Source organism: Lepidothrix coronata, unplaced genomic scaffold (assembly GCF_001604755.1).
Source record: "Lepidothrix coronata isolate B3197 unplaced genomic scaffold, Lepidothrix_coronata-1.0 Scaffold98, whole genome shotgun sequence".
Taxonomy (NCBI): Eukaryota; Metazoa; Chordata; class Aves; order Passeriformes; family Pipridae; genus Lepidothrix; species Lepidothrix coronata.
Genome location: NW_016690278.1, coordinates 488,315 through 499,753, shown reverse-complemented (window position 1 = coordinate 499,753; position 11,439 = coordinate 488,315). Strand labels below are relative to the sequence as shown.

Genomic DNA, 11,439 nt, shown 5'->3' with positions numbered 1-11,439 from the left:
TGTGGTCAGTAGGGAAAATAAAATCACACCAACAGAGGTGTCATTCCCACCCACAGTAGTGAGTGGAAAGAAGCTGCTGCTGAGAATAGTGCTTTTTTTCCCCCTTATATTCCAGGAAGTGGCATGATTCAATTATGTTTTATTAATATATGTATTATTATTAGAGAGTACCCAGGGACAGCAAATAGATAATAAAAATTGATACATGAAAGTTTAGGAAAATAAAATCAGTCTTTTATACACTCCTTTTAACAGTGCCTACCAACCAAATTGGAAAGGATACTGTACTAATAGAATTTTCAGAAAATACTACTTTGGTAGTGTAGACTCAATATGAAATCTGAGCCCAATTAAATCAGTGGACAGTTTCCTACATATTATGCAGACCCAAGATTTTGCCCTAATTGTGCATAGGTAGTCAATATTAGGTTGCCAACTGTCTTCCAAGAGATCAGAGTTATTTTAAATTAAGTAGAGTTTCAAGGTGACAGAAACAATTCAGCAGTGAGACAGCTAAAAAGGCACTGTTAATGATATAAATTATTGTCAGCATGGAGAACAAGTTTTCCTTCCAATGTCACAATCAGTATTCCCTAATTAAAAAAAAAATAAATTATTTTTTTGGGAAAGATACATTCTGCTAATGTTTTTACCAGGAAAACATTCCAGTCACTCTGCTGGGATGAGCTAATATGATGATGGTTTATTTTCATGTACAATATACAGCATCATGAGACTGTGGAGATAGGTCTTTCAAATCTGATAAGTGCATGTCACAACCACACCAAACAAAAATGATAAAACACGAATATCCTGAAAACAACAAAATTCTGCAAAACTTGTAGTCATCAATGAACATTTAAGTTAATTTAACAGTATTTGAAAGTTCAAAAATTCATAGTAACACATTGATACGAGTGTTAGCTTGTAACAAATACATTGTAGATTTGAATTTTTGTCTACCACTTGTCACAGATCATGACATAATTACACGTGGCACTAATCTATGAAATAAGTAACGGAGTTCAATATGATTACTATTCAGTAACTACAATCACTAACATCAGGAATAATTATGTCCTGAAATTATTTTCATCCCCTTCAGTGTATTTTAGCACATATAAGTACACTTCTCTATTTGATTTAAATTATCGAGCAAAATTACTGGCAATATTCACTTTCAGATTATCACACTCATCTTTGAAAACCTCACGCAAAATCCTTTGAAACAGCTTCTATAAAATTTGGAGCAGACATGAGTATTGTAAATGTGCAAATGATGGCGAAAAGGGTAAATGCAACCAGGCACAATCTGTCTATCACGGCAGCCGCAAACTTCCACTCGCTGCAGATCTCTTCGCCCTCGTCCTGTTTCCTGAATCGCGTTGCTATGAACTGAACTTCCTCCAGGATCTTCACGATCACTGGGATAGTATCCATTAGAGCTTTCTTTTGAATGAGCTCGATGTCTTCTGCTAAGGGGCAAGTAATCTTGCCGGTCTTGCTGCCGAGGTCGTTCTTCTGGGGGCAGCACGGGCTGTCCATCGCGTGGTAGCTGTAGATGGAGTTGCCATTGCTGGACTGGTGCCCGGGCAGGACGTTCACCTCCATGCTGTTCACACTCAGGTTGTGCTTGGAATAGCTGTATTTGCAAGAGAGGGGCTTTATATTTTCCCCGGGTTTTTTCATTCGTAGAAACCAAGCACACCAGTTCAGCAGGATGACACGGACCTGAAAGAGAGTTACCAGGGCAGAAATGCAGGGGACTTTTCAGCATTTTAGAAGTTTTTGAAACATTTTGTGACTATCGTGGTTAGTCTGTACTGTCTTTTAGAAACACTGATGGATTTATGCTGTTTTTTGAGGGTCTAGTTTCTTACCAAGGATGGCCTTTTTCTGGATCTGTTTTGAGCATAGAGGTGTTCAACACCCAATTACATTATAGAGCAAGAGAGATGTAAAATCTTACTTTACAGAATGGTTCTTGAAGTCTCATCTTTAGCAAACAATCCCAGATCTCTGCAATTGAGCAGCGAGTACAAAATTGGCTGTATAGTTTTGAAACATTTCTCAGATTGTAAGGAAAGAGATACACTTAAATATTTTGGGGGGCCAATATTTAGATTCTGCTGAAAAAAAACCCCTTTACAGCAGAGTAACAACTAATTCTAGCACATTCCCTGCCCCCATTTCTGTTGTTTATTCTAAATAAAAAAGCTTTGATTGGCTTTTGGGGTTTTTTTGTTGTTTTTTTTTTTTTTTGGGGGGGGGAAGCCATTTATACCCCTTTGAAGAGTTTAACCACATAATACAGGAGGTGCTTTTAAAAAAGAGTAAATCAATTAAATTTAGCAGTTCCAAATCTGAATGCTGCTGTTAATTTCTGTCATTTCCCTGTGCGCTGGTGCATGATGAGACTGCCCTAAACTGTACATGGCAGATTGTGCCTCATATGTTTCTTGTCAAGGTCATCAAACGAGCTAACTCTGGAGAGTGCATCCAGAATTTTTTCCCAGTGAAATGATCTTCAGGTGTTTTGTCTGAAATCTAAGCCTGCTAGAATTCCTGTTGGTAACATTGTTAACTGTGAAAGGCAGTAAAAAGGATGCGGAACCAGTAACATCTTATGTGAAGAGCAACAAACTAAATCTGTAAAATCTTGTAATTAGAAAGTCCTCCTGGTGTTATGTGTACAGCATGGACATTTGCAATGTGCTCATGAAAGACCCTCCATGCAGCCAGGCCTCTTTAATGACTTTATCATCCTGGTTGCAAGTCAAATAATCTGATCTCCAGGAGACAACAGACGTGGTCTCTGGTTTCACTTCAGAGCCTTGGCCCAGGACTCCCTGTGTAATCCTGCTCCAGTTACTTTGGTCATATTTGACCTGGGACCACAATTTGCCTCCAAAATCGTTGGACATGCAGGATAAGATGACCCCTACGTTTTCACAGTACAGACACAGGAATGGGAAAATTACAGTTAGCACTTTCAGTTGCTGCTGTAATGACAAGCATAATTTCAGAAAGGAGGAAGCATTATAAACACAAATGGGAAAAATAATAATAGCAAAAGCCAAAACCAATGACCAGTGGAAGGCAGTTACACCTTTTTTTTTTTTAATTCTGCAGTGTGAGCTGTTCTGTGTCACAGCCCTGTGCCATTCCCTGTGAGCCATTCTGCTTCTCTCCCTCTAATGAATCTTTTATTCTTCATCATTATCCTGATTTTGGCTGGAATAGAATTAATTTTCTTCCTAGTAACTAGTACAATGCTGTATTTTGAATTCAGTATGAGAATAATGTTGATAACACACCGATATTTTAGTTGTTGGTGAGTAGTGCTTAGCCTGAGTCAGGGACTTTTCAGTTTCCTGTGCTCTGCCAGTGAGCAGATGCACATGATGCCATGAGGGAGCAATGGCTTGGACTGCTGACCTGAACCAACCAAAGGGATATTCCAAAGGGATATGAACTCTGGGAAGTTGGCTGGCAGCTGTTGATTGCTGCTCAGAGACAGGCTAGGCATCAGCCAGCAAGTGTTGAGCAACTGTATGGGGCATTTTATTCCTCTCTTTCTCTTCCTTCCTTGATGTTTTCGCTACTATTATTATTATTATTAGTAGTAGTAGTAGTAGTAGTAATATCAGTAATATTATTACATCTTATTCTGTTTCAATTATTAAACTGTTCTTATCTCAACCCATGAAGTGTTGTTTTTTTCCCAATTTTCATCCCCACCAGGAAGGGAAGGTGAAGTATGAGCAAGTGGCTGTGTGGTACTTAGTTGCCAGCTGGGTTCAAACTATGACAGTCCAGAAAGACTGTTTTCCTGTTATTTATATTATTTTGTTTTCACTGACATCTTTAAATAGTTTATTATTTCCTCCGTAGTCACCACTGACAAATAGAAACCTACAGTGTTGCAGCTTAAAAAAGCTGATCCTGCATTTAACTGAACTTACCTAATTACAATGTACTCTGACTACTCATGGAAACAAAACAGCACAAAATGGAACAAGATAAAGGTCTTAATTGCTAGCAATATGTCAGCAGTGCCAGTGCCAAAGGGAAGAGAGAAATTAATTCTCCAGGACTGTGTAATTCCAAAATACAATGTCAGACAACTTTCTTATTAGAAAATGTGAATGTGTCTGCCTTAGCTCTGGAAGGAGATATGAGTTGAAAAAAAGAATTCCTCTGATACAGGAATACTGCTTTTTCTTCAGAGTTTTTACTCCTTAGGGGAATTACATTTATAACTACAGTCAAACACATTTTCCACAGAAAAATAAATACTCAGAAGACAGCAACACAGCTTTTAATATGCTTGGATTTTCAAATGCTCTATTTCCTTGAAAACAGACATTTAGGCACAATCTGTTCTTGTCGTACCAATTAACTGAGGAGACAGCTGCAGCACACGGGTTGCTGGAGAACAGACTGGATATGATGATATGAATTTATACTCTCACCTGTACTGTCATATCAGGGTTTCTATGAAGGAAGGACACAGATACAGCTGCCTTCAGAGGTCAGCAGCCTAACAGGGCTGTGAGCTTCTCCACTACAGTCCTCCCCTAACCAAAATACAGCTGCACTGGTGGTTCCCATCACAGTCACCTGCCTGGCCTGGTCCAGAGGAGACAGTCTCCAATTAAACCTCTCTTGATAAGGGGCATCAGCACCTGAGCAAACCTGAACATGTCCAGGTTTGAAGCACATCAAAAGGAAAGTCCAAAGCCTAGTGAACCTGACTTAGGCACAGCAAAGAGCTGGAGTGCTCTTGCTTTTTCCCTCAAAACTCTTTCTTCTCTCAGTTCTTGGTCTCTCCATCTCTCTTTCCTATGCAATAGTCTTGGTTGTCAGTAGAGAAAGGTCATTTGGGCTGATGTTATTCACTTCCAAACTGCTCAGTAGCTGGGCCTTCTTCAGTGCTCTTTTCCATGTTGTCTCAGCAGACATTGTCAAAAGTGTCAATCAGCCAGCAGCTCTCACTTCTCAGCTGAGTAGCCAACAAACGCCTTGACTGAACACCTTGGATTTGAACTCCTGTCTTGGAAAAAGCTGGCTTTAGTAAGTCACCAAAAATTAATAGAAAGGAAGGCACAATTCTCAGCAGCAAAATAAGGGAAGAAGTGAACACCTACAGAGAGGCTAAACACTAACAGGCACCCTCCTCCCTCTTCTGGTGCAAAGGCCAAGCACAGAGACTTTGAAAGGCGTGCAGGGAAAAGAAGATCCTCAACTGTAAATACTTTAGAAAGCAGGTGTTTAGGCAACCTGTCCAGTCAAATCTTCTGGGTCTGCAGCTTCTCCCACGTAAGCTCAAAGATCCAATGCCTTCCCTTGCAACTTACTCCAGCAGCTAATCCATTTAAGCAGCAGGTGAGAACAATCTTGTAACAATATCCAATTAATCAGGGTTAGAGTTTTGCCATAAACTGATGTTTGGCTCTGTCAGGATGAGGATATTGTGGGGAGTACGTAGACGGTAAAGATAGCTGCTGGTACTGAAAATGCAGAAAACAAGTTTTATGTAAAAAATTTCCTTCTTTCTGAAGTTGGCTATCTTAGATTCCTGGGTTTTATGAGGCAAAAGTCTTTCAAGGTGTCTCTGTAAGAAACACCTTACACAGGTGGACGGGGGAAACTAAAAGGGAAAAAAAAGGAGACTTTGCCATGAATCCCAACGACTGAGCCTTGTCTGTATCTCACAGAGGACAATTACCTACTGTTGTGGGGTCAGCCTCTTCCCTACACACTTGGAATTCACCCTTTTCCTCTTGAGATCCCTCAGTCCTGTCAACTTGTCTGGTCTACAGCTTTTACAGTCTATCATCTGTGCTTCCCAGTAATGCTTTCCACAGTCTTGGCTTCCTGATGGCATGTTTTGTAATGTGTGCCAGTTCAGCTGTGAGGCCACTGAACAAGGTTCCTCCAGAGCGAGAATTTGTTGTACGCTGTGTTTCAAGATGAGAAACTAAGAAACTGGTAGAGAGAAGGAGCTGACTTGCAGGGCCTGTGAGACACATGAGCCATTGTGTCTACGTTCTTCAAAAGGCAGACAAGCCAATAAAATTTTCTATGGGGGCTCTTACACTGCTGCATACCCTGAACATTTAGACATCTGAAGCATGTTTGCCCAGATTTGTGCCCTCAGATTTTGCTTACATGCAGGTTCTTCCAGAATTCACACGCTCTGATGTCTTGAAACTAAAGAGGATTTTAAATAATACAGCACTTTGAGAAATAATTGTGAGCATGCTTCATTGTTATTGGACTTTAAAAAAAAAATGCATTGAAGCAGCAGTTTATTTTAAGAGAGGCTAAATTAGAAAGCTGTTCTGTGCTTGGACTGACATTGGTAACCATGTGATGCTCAACATCATGTCAGGATAATTGTCTGGCATGACAAATGTGGTGAATGAGATACCAGAGGATGCTGTACAACCAGACCTCAGTGAAACCAGGGTGGTAGAGAGCTGACTGTGACTCTTTGTATCTGCTTCTGCTTTCATTCTTTTACATTTTATAATTACAAAGCACAACTTGCCTATTCTAAAATCAATTAGGAAAAGGAGAGGGGAGGAAAAAAAGCATCATTTTCCTTTAACTTGAAAATCTGAAGGAAACATTCCTATTGAAAGCCAGCTGGTGTTGGTGCCAGACCTCACTGGGCTAACAAAGTCTGCTGCTGTCTGTAGAGAAGTCTGTAGAGAAAAGACGGCCCACATGCTAATGCAGTGAGAGTGGATCAGATGGCAGCAGACAAACTGCCCAGTAGAGACTGGTGTTTGTTTAGCGCTTTGAAATGTCACATTTCGTCAGTACTGGATATTTCTTATCCAGTGTCTGCTGGATAAGAAATCAAAGGTGGTGCCCACGGGATTAGCACTTGCAAAGTGGGTGCTGAGCAAAATTACTTTGTCACGACTCAACCACTACGTTGTAAATGTAAACAGAAAACCCAAATAAGAAAGACTGTTTTTAATGGAAAAGTAAATTTAGTATGTTTTTGTTCTTTAACTCCATTAGCAAACATAAGTATCAAATATGCTCTCTATAGCTTACTGTTCATATTAGTGGAGAACAAATGCCGTCCCTCACCTATAAAAAATTTACTATAGCTTTTAGATTTTATTTTTTTTCTTTCAGTAGGAGCCTGTTGAATATTTACCACCAAAGCTGCTTACCCATTTGGGCATCTTTCCTGCCTGGGGGTCGTGATGGTGAAACTGCAGAACCAGCACTGTTACCACCACAGACAGACCAACGATGACCATGATGCTGGCGAAATACTGAGCTGCAAGGAAAAGGAGGACCTGGTTAAGGAGAGGAAAGTCCAAACAAAAAACAAATAGCATTCCTTGGCCATGCCTTGAGATCTACATTCGAGAAGTGCTGCATCACGTCCAAACACCCACCCTCTTCTCTGAACTGCTACACTGGAGCATTTGAGGCCTTTGAGGTTTCCAGTGTATCTGCTCAGCTCACTCCTCTCCAGTGAGGGAAGAGGGAAAACTGCTTGGTTTTGGCCCCAGAGAGGAATGTAGAGACCCATGGTAAGGACAGCTCCATGCCTGGTGCCTAGGCAGTGAGAATTTGAGCTGACAACACCTACTGAACAGCATCCCCAGTCCTGGATCTCCCATTCTACAAGCAGAGGTGCTGGAGGGAGATGCTGTCCTCGTGGTGCCACTGGATCCCTTCAGAAAGTGTCACCAGTTCTCCACCTTTGTCCCACTACTATTCACAAGTGGTTGGGCATATTTTTCGTTACTCCTCTTTGCCCTCAAGACCACTTCTTCTGGTTCCTATGAAAGCACACCACACCTTTCTTGAGCACTAAATTCAAATCTTCTCTGCAGGAAAGAAATCAGGATCTTGAATGCCAGAACTGAGACTTGAAGCCATATCTCCTAAGTGGCAGTACGGCTTTGTTGTGCCAGGAGTGAGGTTGATGTACTGGAGTGTAAAGAAGAATTACCCACAGGGATAATGACATTTGAAGGTTTCAGTGGCAAAATACCAGGGAGCATTACTGTTGGCTGATAGGATGGTACATTGTGGGAGAGAATGTCACACTGCCCCAGACTACAGCCTCTTCCCACTCCCAGCCCTCCCTTCTGCAGTTTACAGGAAAAGTCAAACATTCAGTACAAGCTCCAAGGCAAGTTTTGTTCGGTCTGTATTTCTGAATACCAAATCTCACTGCTTCAGCAGCAAAAAGCTTGTTCATAATAATGAGGTTCTTGGGCCTTCCTGAAACCAATGCTGCAATTGCTTCAAGAGGAAGACATGGCTTTTCCATGGCAAAATGAATTATGTATCTAGATTAGAAGAATACTCCCAAGGGTGAGTTGAATTTAAAGGTCTTTGTTGTGCTTATTCATGAGAGAAGAGAGTCAACAAGCAGGCAGAAGCAGAGCAGAGCAGGAACTCAGGTTTCAGGGAAGCTATTACATGCCCCATGCAACAGAAACACAGTAGTGTTGATATCATTGGTTTAATTACTGCTATGAGTCACTAAATAACTTCCTTATACTCCATGCATTTTGATGCCACCAGACTTCAATGGCCTGAAGTGGTCCGTTTAAAATGTCTTTGGCTAAGATTTTTCACATGTCCTTGGAAAATTAGTCACCTGGTTAAACTTGGAAACAATCTGTTGTTATCTGACTCAAGATCCCAGCCAATGATCAGCAGAGGAATTGACACTCCTGTTTGTTTTTTTTTTATGCTGTAAACCTAGCAGAGGTCAGTGAACTGCTGTGTAGACCTGCTAGTAAATGGAAAACAGTTCTCTGAGGAATAGAGTGGGAACTACAGGGGAGCTGTGGACCCATAAAGAAAGATGTGTTATGGTTTTGCCTGGTAATAATCAAGAAAGAGTCCGGGTGTGCATCATGTGCATTTTGAGGGGGTGAGGTGGGGTGCTTCTCCTCAAGGTGCAGTGAAGTTTTCAGTTGGGAAGTAAGGATGGAGGACATAGGGCATAGTAATTCAGCCCTGTATGTTACTGTCAGGCAATCAAATGTCACAAGATATCTGTGAAATTCAGCAGAAAGGTTTATGGCCCCCAAGTAAGTGCAGGTGCTGCATTCATTTCAGAGAGACAAATCATAACGTCCTGGAAATGCCCAGACCTACTCTAAGACTGGATTTTGCCAGCCCTGAAGAACCAACGGGGAAAGGGGGGGAGGAAGAAGGTAGCAATGACTGGCAGAGTTAGTCTTTCACATCTCTGGTTGGAGATACGATGACGGCTGTTGTCTTCTTTTCTGTGACAAGAGGATGTAGACCAAATCGCCTTTGATCAAAAAGGAATTGCTAAGTCATGTGTCCATGGGTCTCTGATTGAAAACATAACTGTCCTTAGAACATACAGCCAGGTAGGGATGATCAAGACCCTGAGTCTGGACTCAGTGGCGGTTCCCTGGTAAGGAAAGGAAAGGCCCCAGAACTGAGGGGGTATGTCCACCAGGCAAAATGTTCCTGGCTCTGAAATGGTATCCATACCTACTCAGCATTTTCTGATCTTTCCTTTCAGGGTTTAATCCTACATCCTTTCTGTCCTGGGAGCACAAAAACATGGTCTTCCTGCAGCAGTGATGAGAACTGCTGAGGAAGACTCCTGTGCTGTCTTCCATGCACCTAAAATCATGGGTTAATCTTTCTCCACTCTGCTGGCTTGGCATCTCTGTTCCTGGCAGTCTTTAGCCCCCACACCAGCAAGGTCAAACTCATCACTTGGTGACAGCTAAAAGGGCTGCTGTCCCTGTTCACCTCTAGCACCCCCTCTGATATGACCATGACCCAAACTTCTCCAGCAACCCTGTGAGCAGAGAAGCCCTGCTGCTGAAAGGATCAAGCTGGAATGTTCACAGATAACACTCCTCCTTGGAGCCAAAGGACTGTAGTCTTCACTCACTCTGCCCTAGCCCCCCACTGCCATGAATTAGTGAACTCTATTTCTGGGTCTCCCCCGATGTTGCTGAGCAAAGAAATAGAATGCTCTCCTGTTAGATGTTGCAAGGGGAGATAAGTAATAGAGGAAAAGATGTGCTTAGGTCTCCCAAGCAGCAGCTCTTGCCTAGTCACCAGACTTTTTTTGACAGTATTTTAGAGTCCATCGTAAGTCCTATAGCACTTATCCATTTGGGGCTTTGAAGTTGTTGTTCTCAAGAAATCCTATCCCCATGTGTGTCTGTTGGCAGGGATAAATACAAATCTGATTTTGCAAAGAAGCCGTTTCATTTAAACTGCAGGGGGGAAATGGTCAGCAACTCTCACTAAAAATGTCTCTGTGTCCTACTTGTTACTCCTGGTTACTGGGTCAACTTGGAGTCTTTAACAAATTATTTCACTCTGGGAAGTGTGTCAGGAACAGCCATGCTGGACTGGAGTGCATTTGAAAGACCAGGGACCTGGCTACTGTTAAGTCAGATGCTCTGAGGCACAGCTGGTAAGCGACGGACACATTCTGGAGGGGAAGTAGCTCATTTGCACTCTGCCCTGGACAGCTTCCACAGGCCAGGAAAATGGACCAGAAGACCTGTGTTTGGAGTCCCTTGATATCGCTGACTTACACAGCACCATTCCTCAGGGATACTGAAGTGTGTACTGGTCACTTCTCGCTGCTCTTCATATGTTTTAGAATGTGTTTGATGCTTTCTTCAGCAGTTGTACATGAACAGAAAGGCTGTTTTGGATGCTTGATTCATTTCCTTAAAACAGTATGAAATATTTGCTCTTCTACAATTGATCTTCTTCCCTTTATTTGGCAAAGGAGGAATGATATAACATAATATATGGACAGCTGTTTAACATTTGGGAGTTGTCAGCCTCTGTCTCAGCACTATCATAAGATGATACTGTTGTCTTAGCAAATATAGATTTAATAAAAGCACAGATAATCAGTAAGGTCTTCTAAAAAGTCAGCAAGAACAGCTATTTGTTCTTGCAGGCATATTCTGACGTCACCTATATCAAAAGGGTAACAATGACTTGCAATTTATAACTTGAAGGGCATTCAGCACCGTTCTTTGATGTTTTTGAAGACACACTGCTGAAGTGGAACTGGATTAACTTCAAGGACTACTTAGGAACAAGGTAAATAAAACAGAATCTTGAGGAGGGGCAAGATGATTCCAGATGGATGCTTTGCCTTGTTGATTTTATCACTGAACACTAACTGAGAAATCAGTTATCATATCCTTGTGAACGTCAATCACAGGAAAGGCAGAGCATCTCCACTGTGACCAGTTGCAGTCTTGTTCCTGGGAAATAGCGGGGGAAGGAGAGTGTTGTGTGCAGTTATCCACATTGCTCAAGTTGGACTCCTCCCACTGGTGTTCTTGTTTCCATCCCGTCTTTGCAGGAAATGCCAGGTTTTGCCTGTGAAATGATGGACTATTTTAGAGCTGCACTAAGTCA

At 41.8% G+C, this 11,439-nt stretch overlaps 1 protein-coding gene across 2 annotated transcripts in view; it reads right to left on the bottom strand.

Moving 5' to 3' along the window:
- Positions 1 to 691: 691 nt before the first annotated feature.
- The window catches only part of LOC108500984 (neuronal acetylcholine receptor subunit alpha-7-like), a 60,803-nt gene continuing 50,055 nt past the window's right edge, over positions 692 to 11,439 (bottom strand). For both annotated transcript variants that reach the window (XM_017822445.1, XM_017822446.1), the window contains exons 9-10: positions 7,197 to 7,306; positions 692 to 1,731 (exon numbers count right to left, since the gene is read on the bottom strand). In XM_017822445.1, the coding sequence (XP_017677934.1) occupies positions 1,210 to 1,731; positions 7,197 to 7,306 (632 nt within the window). In that variant the 3' untranslated portion in view covers positions 692 to 1,209. The remainder of the gene's footprint in view (positions 1,732 to 7,196; positions 7,307 to 11,439) is intronic.